A 26,354-nucleotide genomic window follows, 5' to 3' on the forward strand; every position below is an offset into this window, starting at 1 on the left:
CGGACTTTCGTCCTCCCGCACAGGTACCGGCAGCACCACACCCCATGATCCAGTGAATCCATGACTCCCCAGGCCCGACCCAGACGTCTATTGACCTCTGACTCACAGCCAGCAGAGACATGAATATCACTGCCAAGGTAAGTGAATCTCTCCACGACCTCAACATCCTCACCACAAACAGACACAGACAGGACAGCAGAATCCAAGATGTCACCGAAAGCCTGGATCTTAGTTTTGACTCAAGAAACCCGTAATCCCAACGGCTCCGACTCCTCATTCAGCACCTCGAGGGCCCCCAAGAGGATGTCTAAAGTCTCCGCAAAGATGACTGCATCATCTGCAAAGTCAAGGTCTGAGATCTTGACATTCCCAAATGACGCACCGCAACTTGATCTCTCCGACATCCTCCCTAAAATCCAGTCCATACAAGTGCTGAAAAGTGTGGGGGCAAGTACACATCCCTGACGAACTCCAGTAACAACTGGAAATAAGTCAGAGATGGTACCACCACACTTCACAGCACTCTCAGTACCAGAGTAGAGTTCAGACATCAGATCGATCAGTTTTGGTGGCACCCCACGAAGACCAAGAATCCTCCAGAGGACATCCCGATTCACTGAATCGAACGCTTTACAGAGATCAACATAGGCTGCAAGCAGCCCCTGCCGAAACTCTCATCTGCGTTCGGTGAGGACACGAAGTGCAAGGATACGGTCAATCGTTGACCTCTTTGGTGTAAAGCCTGACTGCTCTGGACGCTGGTGCTCAAGCAGATGGTGGCGAACCCTATCGAGAATTATCCGAGCAAAGACTTTGCCCTGCACTGAGAGCAGCGTCACCCCTCGGTAGTTGTTGCAGTCTTGGCGATCACCCTTCCCTTTCCAGAGAGGGACAACAAGGCCCCTCTTCCAGTCAGTTGAGATGATGCCTGTGTTCCAGGCAGAGCACAAAACTGCATGCAACGACACGAGTGCAGCATTTCCACCAGCCTTGAGAAGTTCGGCATGGATGCCACAGATCCCTGGAGCTTTGCCCCGTTTCAACTGGTTCACCGCAGCCCGTGTTTCCACAAGCGTAGGTGGACCAAAGTTGATTCGAGGGTCAGCAACAGGGATTGTAACACCCTTGACGTCCAACTCGACAGTTGGGGGATCAGCCTGGTACAACCGCTCAAAGTAACCGGCCCAGCGGGCCTTCACTTCAGACTCCTCTGTCAAGAGCCTACCACTCTCTGCTCGAACTGTAGTGCTCCGAGGGATGGGCTTGGATGAACGTAATGCGTGAATTCCCCTGTAAGCGGGACGAGAATCACCTGTCCACAGGTGATGCTCTACCCCCTCACAGATTCCTCGCACATAGGCCTCCTTGTCCACCCTCAGTGCACGTACAGTTTTACGCCTCAGCTCCCTGAACAGCTCAGCTCTGCCATTCAGCCTGGCCCTGCGACTCTGGTCAATGGTATCCAGTGTCCCTTGAGAGACAAAATTCTTCTTTGCCCTGCGGTGAGCTCCAAGGCATCCACCGGCAACATCAAGGACGGTGGTCTTGAAGGCGCTCCACAACTCTTCAGGACCCCCCAAAGCACCCAGACCCCCCAAGTGTCCACTCAGCCTGTTCGCAAACTCCTCAGCTACTCTCTCATCCCTGAGCTTGGCAACATCCAGCCTCGATGGTACCATTCTCCAGGATTTAAGGTGCAGCTTTAGAGTTGCTACAACAAGCCTGTGGTCAGTATTGAGGAACTGAGCACTCCGGGAGACCCTGCAGTTCTGGATCATCCTCCAACGACCGTCAATGAGGACATGGTCAATCTCCTTTGCCACACCGCCAGCGTTGGAATACCAAGTCCAGCGATGAGCTTGTGGGCGCTGAAACCATGAACCAGCCACCCTAAGTCCATGACTTCTTGCAAAGTCAAGGAACTTAGTGCCATTCTGGTTCATAGTTCCTGACCCATGGGGACCAACACACACCTCATAACCGTCCCTATCAGTTCCAGTCGATGCATTGAAATCCCCCAAGACGAGAAGTGTATCTCGTCTGGGGCACTGATCAACCACAGACTCGAGTGTGGCGTAGAATGCATCCTTCACGGTGAGATCACTCGCCTCAGTCACAGCATAAACCGAGACCAGGGAAATGACACCTAAGGAGTGACGAATCCTTTATCTCATAATACGCTCGTTGACCGGTGTTACCTCAATTATCATTGGGGTCAGCTTATTGGACACAGCTACAGCAACTCCTTGGGTATGGTAACCATCAGAGCGACCAGACCAATAGTAGGTGTAACCACCCACCATTATCTCGCCGCAATCCGGTCTCCGAACCTCAGAGAGAGCTGCAATCCCGATGTCCAAACGCTTGAGCTCAGATGATAACAGAGACAGGTGATCATCCTCTCTTAGGGATAGGACATTCCAGGCACCCACCCGAAGGGACCGCCTCAGGTTAACCCAAGGAGACCGCCGTCTGGTGGACGACACCTCAGCACCACTCCGACACACTCTCCCGCAATCTGACCCAGGGATGTTACCCCGTGGTTTCCCTCCTATCAAAGATTGGGGGTCCCGAAGGCTTTGCCCCAATCCTATCATCCGGGGAGCTGCCCTGCGAAGGGAAGCTGCACAGGAGGTACTCCCACGGAGTGGGTTTTCAGATTTTTTTGCATTTTTGCGTTTTGCGGAATGAAGAGTTTTACGATGGCCGGAGTGCAAATCCTGTCACCAACCTCCTAATAAGAAGTAACCCAACTGCAGGAGGACGTCTGCAGACACAGTTGGGCACTAGATATGGATGGCCGTTGGCTCACAAGGAGCTCCTCCGCCCTTTGACAGGTTTTGTTTTTAATCCTGCTGGGTGTCCATATCCAAACACCCTCCTCACCAGAAAACCTGGTGGGGGAGACGGTTTAGTCGCCGACAACCCGACCATGGAACAGGTTAGTACAGGTTTACATGGTACCTGTAGCAGGTCACAGATCGAACCTGACCTGACCTGACCTGGCGCCTTAGAGGGTTTGAGATTTGTATATTCATTGGAATTGTCTGTGTTTTCCCCACGCCCGATCCCACACCATCCCGTCGAATCGCCCCGGATCCCTCTTCTTGCCGAGTCTTGTTATTTCTGGTTAGAGAAATAAACGTTATAAACTCAGTGAAAAGCGACTCGTGCCACCTTCCTCGTCCCGTTTGCGGTAGAGCGATTAGGACCGCCATCTTTGGGTTATAAATAAATAAACCGCCTCCATCGTTTCGGCTCATTCTACGTTGGCGGGACTGTTCAAGTCCCGTGAACGTCACAATATATATATATATATATATATATATATATATATATATATATATATATATATACATATATACATATATACATACATATATATATATATATATATATATATATATATATATATATATATATATATATATATTTCTTCTTCTTCTTTCGGCTGCTCCCATTCGGGGTCGCCACAGCGGATCAACCGTCTCCATTTCACTCTATCCTCCACATCTTCCATTGACACTCCAACCACCCGTATGTCCGCCCTCATCGCATCCATGAACCTCTTCTTTGGCCTTCCTCTTCTCCTACCTGGTGGCTCCATCCTCAGCATCCTTCTCCCGATATACTCCGCTTCCCTCCTGTGCACATGTCCAAACCATCTCAATCTCGCCTCTCTCACTTTGTCTCCAAACCGTCCTACCTGCGCTGTCCCTCTAATACACTCATTTCTTATCCTATCCATCCTCGTCACTCCCAACGAGAATCGCAGCATCTTTAACTCTGCCACCTCCAGCTCCGCTTCCTGTCTTTTTGTGAGCACCACCGCCTCCAAACCATACAACATAGCTGGTCTCACTACCGTCTTATACACTTTCCCCTTAACTCTTGCAGCTACCCTTCTGTCACAAATCACTCCTGCAACTCTTCTCCACCCACTCCATCCTGCCTGCACTCTCTTTTTCACTTCTCTCCCACACTCTCCGTTACTTTGGATAGTTGATCCCAAGTATTTAAACCCATCCACCTTCCCCACCTCAACTCCTTGCAACCGCACCATACCACCACCCTCCCTCTCATTTACGCACATGTACTCCGTCTAACTCCTACTGACTATCATTCCCCTTCTCTCCAGTGCGTACCTCCACCTCTCGAGGCTCGCCTCAGCCTGCTCCCTACTCTCCCTACAGATCATGATGTCATCCGTGAACATCATAGTCCATGGAGACTCCAGTCTGATCTCGTCCTTCAACCTGTCCATCACCATTGCAAACAGGAAAGGGCTCAGAGTCGATCCTTGGTGCAATCCCACTTTAACCTTAAACCGGTCCGTCATTCCTACAGCACACCTCACCGCTGTCACACTGTCCTCATAATATCCTGCACAATCCTCACATACTTCTCCAACACTCCCGACTTCCTCATACAATACCACAACTCCTCTCTTGGCACCCTATCATAAGCTTTCTCTAAATCCACAAACACACAATGTAACTCATTCTGGCCTTCACTATACTTCTCCATCAACATTCTCAAAGCAAACATCGCATCAGTGGTGCTCTTTCCTGGCATAAACCCATATTGCTGCTCACAGATCGTGACCTCTCCTCTCAACCGAGCTTACACTACTCTTTCCCACAACTTCATGGTGTGGCTTAACAACTTTATCCCTCTGTAATTTCCACAGCTCTGCACATCACCCTTGTTCTTAAAAATCGGAACCAGTACACTTAATCTCCACTCCTCCGGCATCCTCTCACTTTCCAAGACTTTATTAAACAATCTGGTTAACAACCCCACTGCCATCTCTCCTAAGCACTTCCATGCCTCCACTGGTATACCATCTGGGCCAACCGCCTTTCCACTTTTCATCTTCTTCATAGCAGTCCTCACTTCATCCTTACTGATCCACCCCACTTCCTGATTCACTATCTCCACCTCTTCCAACCTTCTCTCTCTCATTTTCTTTATTCATCAGCTCCTCAAAGTACTCCACCCACCTTCTCAACACTCTCCTTGCTTGTCAGCACATTCCTATTTGCGTCCTTTATCACCCTAACCTGCAGCACATCCTTCCCAGCTCGGTCCCTCTGTCTTGCCAATCGGTACAAATCCTTTTCCCCTTCTTTTGTATCCAACTTCTCATACAGCTCGCCATATGCCTTTTCCTTAGCCTTTGCCACCTCTCTCTTCGCCTTTCGCCGCCACTCCTTGTACTCCTGCCTACTTTCTTCATCTCTCTGGCTATCCCACTTCTGCTGTAGTTGCCCAATCATCCCACACCTCTTTACCACCATCCAACACCTGTCTCACCTCCTCCCTAAATTTCACGCAACAGTCTTCCTCCTTCAGCTTCCACCATCTGGTCCTTGCTTCAGCCCTCAATCTCTTCCTCACCCTCACCTCCAAATTCATCCTTCAGACCATCAATCGATGCTGTCGAGCTACACTCTCCCCTGCCACCACCTTACAGTCTCTAATCTCTTTCAGGTTGCATCTCCTACTTAAGATGTAATCCACCTGTGTGCACTTTCCTCCACTCTTGTACGTCACCCTGTGTTCCTCCTTCTTGAAATACGTATTTACCACCGCTATTTCCATTCTTTTTGCAAAATCTACCACCATTTGCCCTTCCACATTTCTCTTGTTGACATTCCATATATATATATATATATATATATATATATATATATATATATATATATATATATATATATATTCATATATTAGGAATCATAAGTTAACTGTGAGGGAAAATCAACATATAAGGGAAATCAGCATGGTATTTACATAACCATAATGCAGAATGGTTGGAAAGAATGGCTAGTCCAACAGCAATTATGAAATCAATTCATGGAATTAGGAATTGTACCATGTATTGTAATTGTATTTCTCTCCTCGATTAGAAGCTGCTACTGGCCTAACTATAATTTAAGTAAAATGCCTCCATATTTTGTGGAAAGACAAACAAAAACAAATGATGAACAAGAATCATGCCGAGTACAGAAGGCATCAGCATGTGAAATGAATGTTAACTCGGTCCGAGTGTAAGAATTCTATTATTGAAAATCGTGTAATGACACCACAAGCAGCATTAAAATAATACCTATTTTATTTGTTTTCTGATTAATTGGACAGGTGCGTGATTTTTGATTCAGTGGTACTTCTTGTACGTTTACTCCAGTGAGTTGAGGTATTTCTAACACTGACGTGACCATCGTTCCTCAGTAAGGAAGTTGAAAAGGGATCTTTGGAGGATGGTGGACAAAAAAAGTTGTTGACTTTTGTTGGACATGTTATTTGTTATCGTAGTACTTTTCAATTGTGCTGCCAGAACATTGCCCTCACTAAAGGCACCTTCACTGATTTCCTCAAGCTTTGAGTGGAAATTACCCTCTCTTTAATGGGACAAACTGAAGAGGCCTTTCTGGAATCGTGCAAATTTGGAACTCTGATTAAATACTGCTGCCCTTTCCACATGCAAATAGCAAATGAGATGGTTGTTTTTGAGGATACATACAACTGAGATTTCGTGATATTTTAGCATGTCGTTTAGGTGTGAGCAAAAAACACAAAAGGTAAAATTTTGATATAACGTGTAATGTACGTTCGATGCTTAACCATATTTGTTTTGGAGTGTTGAGAGCAGTTGAACAATGCAGTATATGTAAATTTTGTCTAATGAAGCTTTGGAAAAACTTCCACCGAAAGATTGGACGATGGAGAGAACTCAGACGTAGGTCATTGGGCATTCAACACGTGATCATGAAACTACCCCCTTCCTGGGGAGATAAGATGAGCATGTTAAAGAAAAAAACCCACTGAAGAGAAAGTTGGACAAGTCAAACCACGGCAAGGCAAAGACAACGTCACCGTTGCATCGTGCCTGCCCGGGGGAACAACTCCGACCACACTCACAAATTGCTGCTCTGCAGATACATCATAAACTTGCCGTGGTCGCACAATGCACAACGAAGGCTCTGAAGGTCTCATACGGCGAGTCGTCGTCGGCAACGTGTGTTCAATGGTGTGGGTGGAGCCCGGACAGCCATTGTGGCTGCCTCCGTGCACAGCTCACTCGGTGAATAAAACTTGATTGCACAAACTGCTGCTACGATGCCCCAAATTCTGCTGGAGCTGGATCTCTGGGTCACATCTCGAGTCCTCTTCGTCTCCTTCAACCCAGTGTCATCTGCAATCCAGTGTCGTGCCCAAGCTCGAACCTGCCGAGATCTACCTTCTCTGCAGCTCAAGGAGCACCGAGACTGTGTTTCCCGTTGGGTGCTGCTCTATCTACACCCTGACCCGCTTATCTTCTTGCTTCAGGAAGCACGTCTTTTCGATTCGTGACACCTGCTGATGAACAGGCCATTAATTAAATGGAAACACACTCATTAACCAGGCTGGGACACTATTGAAATGGCCGTCGTCCAGCATTCTTTTCCTATGAGCGCTCGCTGCCATTATTGTGGGTGAACTTGTGTAAGGGATGTCTTTTCTCCTTGAGGAACGGGTACTGTGATCATGTGTAATATAGTTATTCAAAAATTTCCTGATAGGAAAAAAGGGGGGTGGGGGGGGGATGTGCAAGAAAAATAATTATATTCATGTATTCTCAATTATATTCACTTGTTGAATTGTTGCTGGTACTTTATAAATTTAATGTTTGTACAATAGTCCAATTGGCTGTCAGTAAAGTTTCCCTTTTCCCAAGTATTTTGACCTCCATAGGGATAAATGAATATCTTACTATGCAAAAGGATCTTGCTCGCTGCATAGAAACAGGATGACCTTGTTGATAACACTGCAAACCTTTGCCATGAGTGTCATTCTCTCCCTCCCACCCAAAGTGGCCACGTATTGCAGTTCTGAGTTCTTTCGCCTCGTGCCTCTCAGCTCATCCGTAGTTGAATTGCCAAATGTCTCACCCTCCCATTTTGGATGTCAAGTGAGTATGAGGGATTGCTTCGGGATTCTAGTTGGTGAAGTTCATTCAAATGTTTTAGTGAATCATTGAATGTTCTTGCTCTGTATAGACGAAATTAATGATTCTCTTTTGTGTGCTGATTGATTGTGGAAATTGAGTTCTTCTCCACCACGTTGGGTTGTTTGTTTATGTTGGGTGGTTTGTTTGTGCTCGGTTGTTACTCTCGCCGAAGGATTCGGAGTGGGTATTGCATTTGGGTTATTTGTTTGTTTGTTTTGTTTGTTTGTTTGTTTGTCTGCACAGAACTTTCGTGTTTTTCTCTGCAACCGCTTGTCTGATGATGACAAATTTTTCACCATTCGCGTGACTACTCATCTTGAATGTCTTAGTGATAATTATGATGTCATATGTCACGTGGTGTGGCAGCCATATTGTAAAAACTTTGGACCTCTGTATCTCTGAAACCGCAACAAGGAAAAAATTGAAACTTGGCAAATAGCAAGTACTCCTCATGAGGAATGAGCGTGATTTTTTTATGATGTCATAATTGCATATGTAGAACGCCACATCTTATGAGTATGAAAATTTTTGAGGGTCATCTCGGAATAAGGGTCTTTGAGGGTCCAGCGAGAAATTTTTATGATGTCATCGGTCACCTGATTTGGCAGCCATATTGCTAAGAAAAAAAAAAAACTTCAAGAATCTTCTTCTCTGAAGTTGCTGAACAGATTGAGGTGAAACTTTACATGTTTGACTGCCTGTCCAGGAGGAACAAAAGGTTCACACGTATGATGTCATTGGTGATATGGTTTGGCAGCCATATTGGATATACCCAAAAACAAATAAAAATACACCACTTAAAAGAAGTCCTGGCAAGGGTCTGCAATCTCTGATTGCTCTTTTTCTAGTTTGTTTATGTTGGGTTGTTTGGTTATGTTGGGTAGTTTGGTTCTGGTGGGTGGTTTGTTTGTGCTTGGTTGGTTGTTTTGTTTTACTGGTTGGTTTTTTTATGAATGAGGGAGAGGTTTAAGTGTCCAACACAATGGTGTGCAGGTTGTGCACTTACTTTGAGCTGTCTCCTCTGGCGTTATGGTCGTGAGGATATTTCTTTCCGTCACAGGACTTGAGATAAAAAGTATTATTCTCTCTTCTCTGTCATCATACATCTTTTTCGTAAGACTGATGTCACATGTCATGGCATTTTGATGACATGTCCAACTGCAGACATGCAGTCCAGGACAAAAAAGTTATACTTGTCCAAAACTACAAAAATTGCGACCAGAACAACACTTTTAATTGAATTACACTCCATATGGGAACAAATATATGGCGCAAGACAACCAAAGGGTGAGCACACTACCAGCAGAGTGAAGCTGCCATCCCTGAACCTTTAACACCCAGCAGACGTTCCATGGAGGTCATCTCTCATCGGATGATGAACTCACTATTCAGCCTTTAGGAATGTGATATCCTGCTTTATTCACAACGTTTGATAAATGTCATCATTGGGACTGTCTCTACAGGACGAAAGAAAAGTGATATTAAATAATTTAAATACCTTTAAACCCATGTACCTGATGGTTTATCTTTGAGGGATGAGTGATTACCCTCATTAACATATCGGAAGAGTGGGGTAGCTCCACTAGGAGGTTATAATCACTATAATTCCTCCAGGTCATGATCCCAGCTTGCCTGGCTGTTGAGGAGGAGGTGGGTGTGGACCGTGTGAAGAAGAGGTCTCCACGTCCACGAGGTATCACCGTGTACCACCACCCAAAGGTAACAGTGTGCCGTGGTCAGGGCATACACTTGAGTTTAAAACACCGGTCTTGGACGTTACTGATTCGAAATGGTGTGTGTTGAAGGGGTTTTGGGGGGAGGTGAATGCCTGGTGTTTGCTTAACAGTTTGTGTGGCAGACTTTGGATCCTAAGGTCCTGGGTTCATATCCTGCTCTGCCATTGAATTAATACCAGGTGGAGTTTACAGCCTGTCATCCTTCTGAGGTCGGTAAAATGAGTACCTGCTTGCTGGTATCCTGCGTCAGAGTGGTGACCCTTCCAGGATTGTGCCCGTTAACCCAGGAGACTGCTTCAGCAGCAGCAACGCTCTGCACAGAGTATGGTCCCCCAATGGATTGGATTAGGATTGTTGGTGTGGAGCTTCAGGAACAAATAAATCTTCTTTATGATGAGTGACTAACATTCCGACGATGACATTGTGCTTTACCCAGGACATCATTGTCGGCCACTTCATGGTCACTCCTCGAGCAGTTCGAAGATGGCGTTGATGTGCGCAGGGAGGGACCTCCCAGCGCATGACCTCGTTGAGAGGGATCTCCCAGCACGACGTCATAAGGTGCTGTGCACTGTTCCAGACACGTGGTAATTGTGGGAAAAAAAGTTGATTTAGAAACTCTAAAAGAAGCTCATGATTAAAACGAAGATTATTCCATGATAGTGATCTGTCATGACAGGAGAGGGGGGTTGAGTGTCAGTTGTGCGAATTACGTTTATAAACAATTTTCTCTTTTGTTCCTTCATCTTAGTTTCCTTTCATGATGTCTTCAGATCAATCAGGTTCTTTGTCTGCCAATCACAGAATGGAACATGTGTTTAATTAGATCATAATAGGGTAAAAGGGAGTGTGAAAATTATAATTCGGTTTTTTGTGTACGTAATATGTAAATGGAGGCTTATTTAAATGCGGCTGATATTGTGATGAATGAACGACGGTTCAATTTGTAGGAGGAGCCATGATTGCTCCACATGAGTTCATTTAAGAGCTTTCATGCAATTTCAGGATCATTTATTATGTACACCCAAGGGAAGGGGCGGGGCTGTGCATTTATTATGTACACACGAGGGAGGGAGTGGGCGGGGCTGTGCATTTATTATGTACACCCAAGGGAAGGGGCGGGGCTGTGCATTTATTATGTACACACGAGGGAGGGAGTGGGCGGGGCTGTGCATTTATTATGTACACCCAAGGGAAGGGGCGGGGCTGTGCATTTATTATGTACACACGAGGGAGGGAGTGGGCGGGGCTGTGCATTTATTATGTACACCCAAGGGAAGGGGCGGGGCTGTGCATTTATTATGCACACACTAGGGAGGGAAGGGGCGGGGCTGTGCATTTATTATGTACACATGAGGGAGGGAGTGAGCGGGGCTGTGCATTTATTATGTACACCCAAGGGAAGGGGCGGGGCTGTGCATTTATTATGTACACACGAGGGAGGGAGTGGGTGGGCTGTGCATTTATTATGTACACCCAAGGGAAGGGGCGGGGCTGTGCATTTATTATGTACACACTAGGGAGGGAAGGGGCGGGGCTGTGCATTTATTATGTACACACGAGGGAGGGAGGGGCGGGGATGTGCATTTATTATGTACACATGAGGGAGGGGGCTGTGCTTGGTAAACTTGTGAACTGAAATTGAGAGAATGAGCCACATTGGGAGAGAGGAACGGGGTTTGAGGTTTGTTGGAGAGAAAAGTAAAGTTTGGAGACAGAAGTAACACGAGAGAAGGGAAAACGGATGGGACATACAGGGGGGCACGGGGTCAAAATGAAACAAATAATCTCTAAAAACTCCATGAGGCAAAATGGGAAGTTTGAAAGGGTAGTTTAGTGTAAGCACTTCGAGAGACAAACTCAAGTGTGTGTATGAAACCGTTTGGAGGGAAATGGAGGATTAGAGTTGGAAGTGCGATTTGGATTCATTTCCGTTAATCCCAAGCCGCGGGGAAAGAGCGACAGATAGGGGAGATGAGAGGGGAAAGATCTCCATAGTGCAGCAGCAGATAGTGTTTGGGGAATGTGGTGGCGGTTGGGGAGGGGGAGGGGGCGGGGGCGGGGGTCTTCGAGTTGAATAAAAGAGATGGAGGAACAAGACACGTTTATCGGTTTTAAGAAGTCCAATAATTACCTTCTCGAGGTATAATGTACCAAACGAAAAGCGGAACACGTTCACCTTGATGATGTCCAGGTGAGCAGTGACCTCTTGGTGGATCAATTGTCAATTTGAAATGCCAGAACAGGTGAGCACGTTCCTCGATGTATTCACCATCATGAAGTTTTAATGGCATTCAATTCAAGTTCCATTTCGCTGCAGCCTTTTCACCATTAATCTTCACTTCATATTTACCCCCATGCACTTCATGTCCGTCCGTCCAGAAACGTCAGTTTATGATCGAGGATCAACTTTATTTAAATTCAATGTTATATTTTGAACACGAATCAGAAAACGAACCTGGTATGGAGTTTAACAGTACTTTGGCCCTTCATATGTTTTGATCGCACATTCGCAGAGCAGTGAGACGATATTTTGACTTTGTCTGCCTGTCTGGCAATGAAACAAAATTTCAAATCATTCCAAACAGGAAACTTACTGTTTTTTAAGGACGTCATAAAGGACACAAACAACAGGCACGAAGAACTAATGTAACCTGTTAAATAAAGTGGTGGAGAAGACGCTGCATCAACGGCGGTAGAGTTCCAAATTTTCTTTTTCGACAACCTTTAAAATCATTATTTTATTTCAATGGAATTATTTATTTGAACAATGGAGAACACAAATCGCCTTTTGTTTGTACACTACCTTATAGTATCACTACCAATCCGGTTTATCTGTCTATAATTCCAGCAGTGTGTGTGTGTGTGTGTGTGCGTGCGTGCGTGTGTGTGTGTGTGTGTGTGTGTGTGTGTGTGTGTGTGTGTGTGTGTGTGTGTGTGTGTGTGTGTGTGTGTGTGTGTGACCGCTGTTTCTCGACAACCTCTGGTCCGATCTAATTGAAACTTGCCAGGTATATTGCTGGGGACCTGAGGATGCGCCTTTTCAAGGTTTGATATTAATCGGACAAGTGCTTCCCAAGTTATGGCCATTTATTTATCAACCAATGGGAAGACACGTTGTTGCGTGGGCGTGGCCGATGGGGAAGGGAAGCTCAGCCACGTTCGCCATTACGGGTTACAACGTACGGACTTCTGGAGAGTGATGACCGTGTATTCTAATCATTTCTCAATTTCTTATGCGCATTTATAGATAAACAGAATGGCCCAAGTTATGATCGTTTTCATATTAGACGGTGAATAAATTTCGGGAACATCAGGGTGCTGGTATGCTCCGAACTAGGAAGTAAATTTTTTTTTTCTCTCTTCTCTTCTCTTTTTGTTTTTCCTTGCCACGACATTGCAAAAAGGTAAAATACGTTGGCGCTAATTGAACAATTGGGTATTAAAACTAAATTGCGAATAATCGTAACTGCGAATAATATGCGAACTTCCGGGCCACGCACGTCCGGGCACGCGAGAGCGAAGAAACGGCCTGTGTGGTTGTTGTTTGTCGCTCGCGGTTTGAATATTTATTCATTTAAAAAAAAATTTTTTACGGGCACGTACGAGTCTATCTATAATTCCAGCTGTGTGTCTGTGTGTCTGTGACCGCTGTTTCTCGACAACCACTGGTCCGATCTAATTGAAACTTGCCAGGTATATTGCTGGGGATCTGTGGATATGCCTTTTCAAGGTTTGATATTAATCGGACAAGTGGTTCCCGAGTTATGGCCATTTATTTACCAAACCAATGACAAGACACGTGGCTGCGTCGGCCGGTGCGCGGCCGGCCGACGATGACGTCACGGGCCGTGCCGGTTCCGATGGAGATCGGTGTTGTGATAATAAAGTGCCATCCTGTAATTGGCGGCAACGGTAATTGGGTGGATGTGGCAGCACTGTATATGAAGGTCAATGGCCGGTGTTGACACGTATACCACGTACTCCGTGGAAAGTCATGCTGGAACAATATAGGAATGTTATATACTATATTAGGAATAATGTACTCTGTGGAATGTAATTGGTATTAGAGTATGGAGTTTAACTTCGTTATTATGTGATGTGTATGTGGTATTTGCCTTCAGTATTATGTGTACAAGTTATTGTATTTTGTTATTCTTACCCTATGTATATTTATGTTGTTGTAGATATGCATATGGGTTTTGTGAGAATAAAGCCGATCGAAAAGGTCTATTGTTGATTACTACAACAATAATTTATTCTCACAAAACTTACCCGGTTGGATTGGACCAGAAGAGCGCCTAGGCCTACACTGGAATGGAGCGTTTGCCGAGACCAGAGAGGCTGGATTCAGATCCCAGTTCACCCACGGAGGCACAAGAATGGAAACACTGGTTGAAGACGTTCAAAACCTTCCTGGGAGCTCTACCACAGGATAATCTGGATAAGATGAGTCTGCTTACAAATTTTGTCTCACCAAGACTATACGAAACAATATCAGTGTACCATCTATGATGAGGCTATCCGTACTTTACAGTCACAGTACGTAAAGCCCACTAATGAAGTGTTTGCACGCCATCGTCTTGCAACTCGCCGCCAGCAGGTCGGAGGGTCCCTAGATGAATACCTTCTGACACTGAAAACGTTAAGTAAAGAGTGTAACTTTGGGGCTGTAACAGCAACTCAACATTGCGAAGAATCCATCAGGGATGGAACATATGGAGGATGGATTAGCGGCCTGCAGTCACCACTGATCAGACAACGTTTATTAGAGAATAAGACTTTAGTTTTAGCGACCATGTTTGATCAGGCTCGATCTCTAGATTCAGCCCAAAGAAATTCAGAATCTTATTTTGTCATTCAACCTCCTCCCCCCCCCCCCCCCCGTTCATTGGGTGCTGCCTCATCCAATCAGAATACTGGTGAAGTGGAACCCACAACTGTAATGGCTGCTATGGGTGTTAAATGTTTCTTTTGTGGTTTTTTAAAACACCCATGTGTAAAATGTCCAGCACGAAAGTGTCATAAGTGCCAGAAAAAGGGTCATTTTGCTAAGGTGTGCCGTAGTACTTCATCAGTAGCTACTGGTGCTTGTGCAACTTCCTCTGATCAGGTAATGCTAGCGGATGTGTCTTCTGCTGCTGCCCCAGGGGTGTTATCAAAGGCGGTTGTGAGGGTGACGCTCAATGGAGTGGAATTGGATGGCCTTATTGATAGTGGTTGTTCAGAAAGTTTTATCCATCCCGACCTCGTTAAGTGCCATTCCTTAAGTGTACATCACACCCGAGACAATGTTTCCATGGCATCCACTTCCTTCACCGCTCAGACATCAGGGTTCTGTCGGGTCAATATCAAAGTAAACGGTCGGTGCTACCAAGATGTGCGTCTGTCCATACTCCCTCAGCTGTGTTCAGATATAGTTTTGGGCCAGGATTTTCAGGGACTGCATGATAGTGTTACACTGACATATGGAGGTAGTTTGCCTCCTCTTGTTATCTGTGGACTCAGTACACTGTGTGTTGACCCTCCAGAACTGTTTGCCAACTTGACAGCTGATTGTTATCCTGTTGCTGCTCGATCACGCCGGTACTCTCCCAATGATCGTAAATTCATTGAAAAGGAAATTCAAAGGATGTTGAAGGAAGGTATTATAGAGCCCAGTAACTCCTCTTGGCGTGCACAGGTTGTTGTCGTTAAGAACGAAACTCACAAGAAACGCTTAGCCGTGGACTATTCAGAAACTATCAACAAATTTACACTTCTTGACGGGTATCCTCTGCCTCGTATAGATGACACTGTTAACAAGATTGCTCAATACCGTGTTTTTAGTACGATTGACCTCCGTAGTGCGTATCATCAAATCCCCATGAGAAATGAAGATAAGCCATACACCGCGTTTGAGGCCTGTGGACGCCTTTATCAGTTTGCTCGGGTTCCCTTTGGCGTCACCAACGGAGTGGCTTGCTTCCAACGTATCGTGGATTCATTCATCCAAGAAGAACTGGTTGGAACATTTGCTTACTTAGACAACATTACTATTTGCGGCATGACTCAGGAAGAGCATGATTCTAATCTCACGAAATTTCTTGAGGCTGTGAAGAGAAAGAATATAACTTACAATGAAGACAAGTGCATCTTTTCAACTAACAGGCTCAGTATTCTCGGATATGTGGTGGAAGGAGGGGAAATGCGCCCGGATCCTGAACGACTCCGACCCTTACAGGACTTGCCTGTGCCTCGGGACATGAAATCGCTCCGACGCATCCTTGGCTTCTTTGCCTATTATTCACAGTGGATATATGACTACTCAAGCAAGATCCGCCCACTGTGTGCCACTACTACATTTCCCATGACAAGGGAAGCAGAAGCGGCTTTCCATCTTCTTAAGCAAGACATTGAAGGTTCAGTGGTGAGGGCGATTGACAAATCCATACACTTCGAAGTTGAGACCGATGCTTCGGATGTAGCAATTGCTGCAGTCCTCACCCAGGCAGGACGTCCGGTAGCCTTCTTTTCCCGAACCCTTCAGGGACCCGAATGTCGTCATGCTTCTATTGAGAAGGAGGCCCAGGCTATTATTGTAACAGTTCGCCACTGGAGACAGTATTTGACAGGCAGACATTTTACTATAAAGACAGATCACCGATCAGTGAGCTATATGTTTGATAAGCAGCATAAAAATAAGATAAAGAATGATAAGTTCATGCGTTGGAGGATGGAATTATCTTGCTATGATTTTGACATTGTGTATCGTCCTGGTCGAGAAAACATTCCCTCTGATACATTCTCCAGGTCTTATTGTGGGATGGCATGTCACGATCGACATTCACTGTTTAACCTCCACGAAGCCTTGTGCCACCCAGGGGTTACCCGCTTATACCATTTTGTGAAATCTAAGAATATGCCATATTCTGTGGAGGATGTCCGGCAGGTTGTTGGATCTTGTAGAATATGCGCAGAATGCAAGCCCAAGTATCACCAACCAGATAAGACTAGATTCATCAAAGCTACTCAGCCATTTGAGCGTCTCAATATAGATTTCAAGGGGCCTCTTCCGAGTACAGATAAGAATCAGTATTTTCTTAACATTGTGGACGAATATTCACGGTTTCCTTTTGTATTTCCTTGTGCCGACATGACCACTTCCACGGTTATCAAGTGCCTCTGTCAGCTGTTCGCTATTTTCGGAATGCCGGCTTACATTCATTCGGACCAGGGACCCTCCTTCATGAGCAAGGAATTACAAGACTTCCTTGCCAGTAGGGGGATCGCTGGTAGCAGAACTACTAGCTATAATCCTCAAGGGAATGGCCAAGTGGAGAGGTTCAATGGTACCATTTGGAAGGCAATCACAATGGCTCTAAAATCCCGTAATCTACCCATCAAATGCTGGCAGACTGTTCTGCCTGACGCTCTCCACTCAATTCGTTCACTGTTGTCTACAGCAACCAATGCTACCCCTCATGAAAGACTTCTGAACTATTCTCGTCGTTCTTCCTCGGGAGCCTCGGTGCCTACTTGGCTCTGCAATCCTGGGCCAGTCCTGCTGAAGCGTCACGTACGCACGAATAAAACTGATCCCCTTGTGGATGAAGTCGACCTCCTCCAAGCAGGACCCCACTATGCCCATATTCGCTACCCAGATGGCAGGGAAACTACGGTCTCTGTTAGACACTTAGCCCCAATTGGAACCCCATCCAAGAGTGAACCCCACATTCTACCTCAGGCTTCTGAAGAAAATGTAATTCCCCAGGGTAGTCCCCAAGACGCACCCTGCTCAGAGGGGGATGGTCTCGTTCCTGAGATGGTTCCTGCAACTCCACAGCAATCAGATGCTGGGGATAACCCTCCAGTGCCAAGAAGATCCGGTCGCACCATTCGTCCTCCTATTAGATTAGATTTATTGAGATAGATATCTCGGAAGGGGGTGAATGTTGTGATAATGAAGTGCCATACTGTAATCAGTGGCAACGGTGATTGGGTGGATGTGGCAGCACTGTATATGAAGGTCAATGGCTGGTGTTGACACGTATACCACGTACTCCGTGGAAAGTCATGCTGGAACAGTAATGGTATGTTATATACTATGTTAGGAATAATGTACTCTGAGGAATGTAATTGGTATTAGAGTATGGAGTTTAACTTTATTATGTGATGCGTATGTGGTATTTGCCTTCAGTATTATGTGTACAAGTTATTGTATTTTGTTATTCTTACCCTATGTATATTTATGTTGTTGTAGATATGCGTATGGGTTTTGTGAGAATAAAGCCGATCGAAAAGGTCTATTGTTGATTACTACAACAATCGGCGCCTTAGTTCCCGTGGCGTAGGAGTGGCAATGGTCAATGGCAGCGAATGTCATGGCAAGCAAAGACGGTGAGGTAAAGTTGATTTTAATTTGGATTTTAATTAACTCTGTGTGTGGAAGTATCACAGCAGTTGTTACTTCAATGCAAGCGATAATTCGTGGAATGATGTGAACATTCCGTACTATACGGGCAAGCACCACTTCCGGATAGTGATGACTTAGTGTATTCTAATAATTTCTCGATTTCTTATCCACATTTACAGATAAACACAATGCCCCAATCCAGTCATCGTTTACGAGAGCGAAGGAACGGCCTGTGTGGTTGTTGTTTCTAGCACGTGGTTTGAAAGTTTTTTGTTGTTGTTTTTTTTTGCACGTACGGCCACGTACTAGTACATTAAATTCCATGACAATATCCGAAGACTTTGTTGCGCTCCCTTCGAATCAGCAGCAAACACAAAGAAAGTTTACCTGGCACAGGTGAGAGTCGAATCAAATGAAAATCTTTATTCAGTCCTGAGTACACTAAAGTCTGTGTGACATCCCGATATTAAAGATGGACAATTTTAATAAATGAATAAAAACGATAATTTGTACAAATATAACTTGTTCGTCTGTCATTCGACCTTTCATTTGTCATGAACATCTTCAATGAGCCTCGACTTGTTTATATTAAAGGTTGATTTACAAGTTTTATTGTATTATTGTGTAATACGTCGCAAATATTATTTACATATAAACACGATAGCATAATCTCTATAACGAGAGGTCGGCCTCCTGTATGCACTCTCCTCTCAGCTGGTTATTGTGGGTTCGAATCCGACCTGGCTATAAACCGCCTTCCTGGTGTTTCGCAGGGAGGGCGAGGCATCGATGTGTGCGCCGTCCCTCGGATTGACGTCAAGCCGGAGGACCCGTCCACTGGCGCCACTCATTGCTGGTCGTTGAAGATCACACGGTGCCTTTTGTGAAGATTAGGCAAGTTATCGCCGGCAGAAACCACAACAAATAACAAATTCCCGCCTGGACTGTGAACTACAGACTGTGGACTGTGGACTACGGGCTGTGGACTACAGACTGCGGACTGTGGACTGTGGACTGTGAACTGTGGACTGCGGACTGTGAACTACAGACTGCGGACTGTGGACTGCGGACTGTGAACTGTGGACTGCGGACTGTGAACTACAGACTGCGGACTGTGGATGCGGGATGTGGACTGTGAACTGTGCACTATGGACTGCAGACTGTGGACTACGGGCTGTGAACTACGGGCTGTGGACTGTGGACTGTGGACTGCGGGATGTGGACTGTGGACTGCGGGATGTGGACTGTGGACTATGGGCTGTGGACTGTGGACTGCGGGATGTGGACTGTGGACTATGGACTGCAGACTGTGGACTACGGGCTGTGGACTACGGGCTGTGGACTGCGGGATGTGGACTGTGGACTATGGACTGCAGACTGTGGACTACGGGCTGTGGACTACGGGCTGTGGACTGCGGGATGTGGGATGTGGACTGCGGGCTGTGGACTGCGGGCTGCGGGCTGTGGGCTGCGGACTGTGGGCTGCGGACTATGGGCTGTGGACTGTGGACTGCGGGATGTGGACTGTGGACTATGGACTGCAGACTGTGGACTACGGGCTGTGGACTACGGGCTGTGGACTGCGGGATGTGGGATGTGGACTGCGGGCTGTGGACTGCGGGCTGCGGGCTGTGGGCTGCGGACTGTGGGCTGCGGACTGTGGGCTGCGGGCTGTGGGCTGCGGACTGTGGGCTGCGGGCTGTGGGCTGCGGGCTGCGGGCTGCGGGCTGCGGGCTGTGGGCTGTGGGCTGTGGACTGTGGACTACGGACTGCGGGCTGTGGACTACGGACTGCGGACTGTGGACTGCAGACTATGGACTGTGGGCTGTATACTGTGACTTGCGGACTGTGGACTGTGGACTGTGACTTGCAGACTGTGAACTACGGACTGCGGACTGTGCACTGCAAGCTGCAGACTACGGACTGCTGACTGTGGACTGTGGACTGCGGACTGCGGACTACACACTGTCGACTGCAAACTACAGACTGTGGAATGTAAACGACGGACTGAGAATTGTGGACTGTGAACTACGGACTGCGGACTGTGGACTGTGGATTATGGACTGCGGTCTGCAGACTGTAGACTGTGGGCTGTGGGCTGTGGGCTGTGGGCTGTGGGCTGTGGGCTGTGATCTGCATACTGCGGATATCGGACTTCGGACTACGGACTGTGAAATAAGGACTGTGAAATACGGACTGCGCACTGTGGACTGCAGACTGCAGTCTACTGACGGCAGACTGCGGACTTCAGACTACAGGCTGTGGACTGCAGACTGTGAAATACGGACTGCGGACTGCAGAATGTGAAATACGGACTGTGGACTATGGACTGTGGACTGCGGACTGCACACTACGGACTGTGAGCTGCGGACTGCAGACTACGGACTGTGAAATACGGACTGCGGACTGTGGACTGCGCACTGTGGACTGCGGTCTACCAACTGCGGACTGTGGACTGCAGACTACAGGATGTGGACTGCGGACTGCGAAATACGGACTGCAGTCTGTGGACTGCGGGCTGCAGACTGGACTGCAGACTGCGGACTGCAGAATGTGAAATGCGGACTGCGGGCTGTGGACTGTGGACTGTGAACTATGGATTGCGGGCTGTGGACTGTGGTTTGTGGACTGTGGACTGTGTACTGCTGTCTACGGACTGCGGACTACTGACCGGACTGCGGACTGTGAAATACAGACTGTGGACTACGAGCTGCGTGCTGCAGACTGTGAAATGCGGACTGCGGACTGCATACTGCAGACAACGGACTGCAGACTACTGACTGCAGACTACTGACTGCAGACTACTGACTGCAGACTACTGACTGCAGACTACTGACTGCAGACTACTGACTGCAGACTACTGACTGCAGACTACTGACTCTGGACTACTGACTCTGGACTACTGACTGTGGACTGTGAAATACGGACTGTGGACTATGAGCTGTGTGCTGCATACTGCGGACTGTGAACTACGCACTCTGGACTACGGACTGCGGACAATGGACTACGTACTGTGGACTGCGGACAATGGACTACGTACTGTGGACTGCGGACAATGGACTACGTACTGTGGACTGCGGACAATGGACTACGTACTGTGGACTGCGGACTGTGAAATATGGACTGCGGACTGTGGTCTGTGGACTACGGACTGCGGAATGTGAAATACGGACTGTGGACTGTGGACTTCGGGCTGTGGGTAGTTCAGTAGTCTGTTTCTCATGGAGGTTCCTTTTAACGCAAGGTAACACCACGTGCTGTCTCGGTTGCTGTCTGGGCAGCAACTTCTGTACCCCAGCTGTAGTTCGCATACGTCACGTGGACAGCTATCTTGGACAACGAAGGGTAACCAACTCTGTTTATCAATCACACGAAAAGCCATTTTTTAGATCAGGTCCAAAGATCCTTTTCAGCATCACATTTAATGAATGCGGTTTCGAAGTTTCATTGTGGCAAGCTGATATAGGGTGTTGAAAGTGAAAACACAAGAAGCAATTGAAAGAAAGAAGAAACGTATTCCAGGCAAAGTTTTTAAAAAGTTTATGGAAGAGACGAACGAATGCAGGAATTGTACCTTCGTTAACCTGTCCTCCCAACTCCCCTCCTCCACCACCCCGTGGATACCTTCCCCCGAGGCGGTCATCTCTCCTGTAACGTTACCCACGCCTGTCAAATAAAAATTTCCGTCTCTCTTTCCCCCTCTCTTCCCCTCTTTCTCTCGCTCTCCCCTTTCCGCCCCCTTATCTTCCCATCGGTAACCTGTTACCCCAGGCGAGATGCGGGGTGTCAGGTGTGCTGGGTTTCTTCCTCTGCGTCTCTACAATTCCACCAGAGACGATTTTAACATCTCCGATTTACATACCCCCAAACAGTTTAACGTTCGACTGTTTACTGTATAATTCACGACATGCATTTCACCCTGAAAACCCACTGTCATTCATAAATGAGTTCTGGAGTGAGCTCCTATTCATAACACTGAACCCTAAAAGACCCCATTGCATTATTTACTCGTTTTGTTTGTTGGCCCAACATCAGTTTGATAGTTGGATTGATATCAATTACTAACTCTGGTGCGTTGATGCATAAGTACGGTGTGTATCCAGGTGTCGGTATAGTAATGTATGGGTCTTTCATGAGAGGGTTGTTAATGCATGGAATGGTCTCCTTTGCAAGGTAGTGGCACCAGAAACAGCAGATAGGTTCAATGTTGAGTTTTAGAGGTTCCTAAACCATAGGGGAGAGATATGTGCATGGACATTGACTAGTAGGACGAGTAGGTACATTAGGTATGGGGTGCATACCCGTGCAGTGATTGTGATGTTTGTGAGTTGGTCTCTTTAAAAGGTGAATGTCCTTTCTGTTTGTTCATTGCCAACTCGACAGTCCTCTGAATCTCTTGGCTCCCCCATTCCCCCCCCATAAAAGTCACCCAGTGATGTCCCTATCGCCTAACTGTAACACTGCTCCCCTTCCCAAGATAAATTGAGTCGATAAACTGTTGGATTGAATTGATGTGGTGCTGATGTTGTGCAGGTATAATGTTCCAAAAGTCCTTCTATGGTGTCAAAGTTCCTTGTATGTCTCCTCCAGCAGCCATTGCTAGTCAATGATATGCTAACCCATTGGCACTCCTGACTTTATGATGCGAGTGCCAATGCGTTGACACTGAAAGTCATTGACCGCGAGGAGCCGCTGAAGGGGATGCACCAATGCATCCCAGTTTCCCCTTCAAGTCACCATCGCATGCTCACACCTTCTCGTTGAGATCGGGCAACCTGTATACACATCGGGCTAAACTATTCGTAATGGCTGCTGAGGATGGCTTGCATGAAGGCGATAATTGGACTGCCTCGAGACAGAGAGACCAATAAACTTTGAGCCACAGTCGGGACAGATCTTTCCTCAAGGAAGAGTGGTATCTCCTGTGGTATCTCTTCCTCAAGGAAGAGTGGTATCTACTAAGATAAATCTCCTGTTATTTGGACCTTGTGCCAATGTTGAGGCTCTCTCAGTGTGTTAAAGGACTAAGGCTAGACTCGAGATCGAGATGTAACCCCAGCGTTATTCCCGCTGTCATTCCTGATTTTACACGGGGTCTCACTGACGGCCACGCGCCCATTCATCTTCCCAAATCGCCGGCTGATTAGAAGGATGGAGAGACGGGAGGATTATCCAGGCGGGCAGATAGATGGACAGATCGGATAGATTACATTTGTTGATCTCTAATTCCCTGCATGCTCCATCCGTTTTCTGAATGCTTGGCCTGTCTGACTCTGCCTCTCTTTGTCTCGATCTGCACGCTACCCACTCTGTACACTACGATCTCTGACTGCTGTTGATACATGTCCAGTGGAGATCTCTTTTTGAATTTTGATTACAGTTTGCTTTGGGTGATAGCCACCTCACAAGCGAGTCCTCTCGTTCACTTGATGAACCATTTTGTTTCCCTGAAATAGAAAACGGTTGTCCATATTTGATGTCGATGTGACCATTGTACTCTGTTCATTTTAAGTGGTGTTCCCTGGCCTGGTGCAGACCCCTCTCGTACCTGTTGCCCTCCCTCCACCCCCACTCCCTCCATCCCCTCTCACTCTATCTTCATCTCCCTCTCCCCTGCTCTAGGCTCAAATTGCTTGCAGCTTAAAACCCACACCTTTAACTCCTTTCGGGCAGTGTGCACTCACCTGTTGACTTGGCTGCACACCTCGATCTATACACACCTGTCTGAATTTACCTGTACATCTGTACACCTGTGAGTCTACATACCTATTTGCTGGTCTATATCCTGTCGGCCTACATACACATCAGTCTGTCTGCAGGCATACCTCTTCCTTGCATATTTGGTTTCATCCTTTTTTGTATTCATTCTGTCACTTCTACCTGCCTTTGTTTTTCCTCTCGTGGTTTACTCTCACTTTTCTGCTTCTTATTTACTTTGGAATATTCCAATACCGTACTCCTCTCTTTCACATCTCATCATCCGTTCATCTCATCGACATCATGAACACCTTTTCTCCAAGCGCTCACGACTGCCTGTTCGAAGTTTCTATGTTCCGTGGAGGTGGCGCTCCTGCTGGTTTGGGGGTCTCTGGGGTCTGTGGAGGGGAGGCTCAGCATAGTCCCTACTCCCGGTCTCGAACCACTGTCTCTCCCACAGCACCGTATGAACTCACCCCAACGGTCTCTGGTGGAAGCTTATTTCATCATCAACATCAGAATCATATAGCCTGGTTCTCGAGCTCACCTGGAACGTACGCAACTTCTCAACCCTACCCGTCGCCAGTCACCCCGGCCACTCCGGTGAGCACGACTCCTCCGGTACCCCGTCGGGTCACCGGGATGGTTCTGGAGACCTCCTCCCCGGCGGATATATCTCAGAGTTGGATGGGATGGCCATCACCTTACCATCAGCAACATCATTCCCTTCAGCAACAGGCCGAGCTGCTCAAACTTGCCCGGCCGCCATACTCATACTCGGCACTCATCGCGATGGCGATCCAGGGAGCACCGACTCGCAGACTCACCCTCAGCCAGATATACTCCTTCGTGTCGGACAATTTCCCATTCTACAGGCGCAGCAAGGCCGGATGGCAGAATTCCATTCGGCATAACCTGTCGCTCAACGATTGCTTCCGGAAGGTTCCACGGGACGATGACGACCCTGGTGAGCTTTTGCACACATACACATGTACTTGTGCTGTGGTGCCACTTCCATCGGTGGCATAGCTCGGCCTCTCTATGATCACGAATATTCATTATTCAAACTTCGTGCCAACTAGTCATATCTGGCATCCATAATTGGTGCAGTGAACGGAAAATAATTTTACAAGTTAAATATTTTTTAATTTTTTCTATATTTTTTTATGGGGGCCGAAAACACTTCCCGACACCCACTAAGGAATGGGGTCGGGGATCATTTAATATTACATTTTTGGAGCTACAAAGACTTAGGCACTCTTGAACAATTAAAAAAAAAAAACCTAACTGTGTTTTCAATTTTTTTGGCCCTAAAACACTCCCTGGGACTGACGGATGAACCTCCTGGAAGTTTGACGAAGATCCATTCGGCAATCTCTGATGAAAATGGTAACACAGACAGACAGACAGACAGACAGACATCTCTCTTATAATAGAAAGACACAGTCAACCACCAAATAGAACTAAACTCTATTCGACCAGTTTGCACCAATGAAAAAAAAAAATATTCAATTAAAAAAAGTTCTCTCCTTGTTAGTTGCAAATTGAGTCGACTTTAATGATATTTGGTGGTTGCATGTGCCTTCTCTCTGATTATTTATATTTATACTAACCAGGTAAACCACCTCGTTAGACAATCGGTTGCCTTTTGTGACCGGTTCAGCTGTGAATCCTAAACAGTCCAACGTGAAACTTGTCTTTCTTCATTTCATTCCCTCATTAATTGCCTCCTCCACGTTATGTTTTCACCCCTGTCTGTCTGTTTGTTTGACTGTTTGGTTGTCGGTTTGTCTGTGAGTCGGGTATCTCAATAAGTTGTGGACGGATTCGGACGAAATTTGGTGGAATGGTTGGGTGCGTGACAAGGAAGAATTGATTCGATTTTGGTGAAGATCCAAAGCTGTATCTGAGAATTTTTTTTTTTTTAAAAGTGATTATTGAGAAAGAGGACCAAAAACGACATTTTGCATGAGCACGATATCTCAAAAGGTGGATGGATTCGGACGAAACTTGGGGGATACGTTGGTTAAGTTGCAATAACAAGCTGATTCGATTTTGGTTCCAGTCCGAATCCAGATGAGGCCGATCATTGGGATATAAAACATGAACTGTTCAGCCTGGTCGAGGTATGCGCTCTCCTGAGTGCCCTTCAGGTAGCTCTTTTACAATAATTTCGCAGAACAATCACAACTGAATAATTTATACTACCATATGTTAAACCACGAACTTACTGGTCAACAATCAAAAGCGATTATTCGATCATATTAGGCATATTTTGATGGAAGTGTGTGTGTGTGTGTGTGTGTGTGTGTGTGTGTGTGTGTGTGTGTGTGTGTGTGTGTGTGTGTGTGTGTGTGTGTATATTCTCGATAGCTCGTCCACTCTTCGCAAAGGACTCCATGACAGCTTTAACATCCAGCAATTAATGTTGGCAGATGGGATGCCCCCGTTTGAACGTCCATCCGAGAGAGGGCACACACATTGATGATTCACCCTGCCCGTGAAACACCGGGTGATAGTTTATACTTGGGCCGAG

At 46.6% G+C, this 26,354-nt stretch overlaps 1 protein-coding gene across 3 annotated transcripts in view; it reads left to right on the forward strand.

The window, feature by feature from the left end:
- The first annotated feature begins 5,767 nt into the window (after window positions 1-5,767).
- FOXI2 (forkhead box I2) overlaps window positions 5,768-26,354 on the forward strand; it is a 59,635-nt gene continuing 39,048 nt past the window's right edge. The window contains exons 1-4 of one of the 3 annotated variants that reach the window (XR_015055445.1): window positions 5,768-7,951; window positions 9,605-10,048; window positions 10,163-10,287; window positions 13,914-18,110. Coding sequence is in view for 1 of the 3 variants with exons in the window: in XM_085871229.1 (XP_085727355.1) it covers window positions 24,122-24,785 (664 nt within the window). In the remaining 2 variants the exon portion in view is untranslated. Of the gene's footprint in view, window positions 7,952-9,604; window positions 10,049-10,162; window positions 10,288-13,913; window positions 18,111-23,806; window positions 24,786-26,354 lie in introns of those variants that run through there. The other 2 variants (XR_015055446.1, XM_085871229.1) reach the window with 2 other exon arrangements.

Source organism: Eptatretus burgeri, chromosome 2 (assembly GCF_056783735.1).
Source record: "Eptatretus burgeri isolate ZD-2024b chromosome 2, Ebu_testis_v1, whole genome shotgun sequence".
NCBI lineage: Eukaryota > Metazoa > Chordata > Myxini > Myxiniformes > Myxinidae > Eptatretus > Eptatretus burgeri.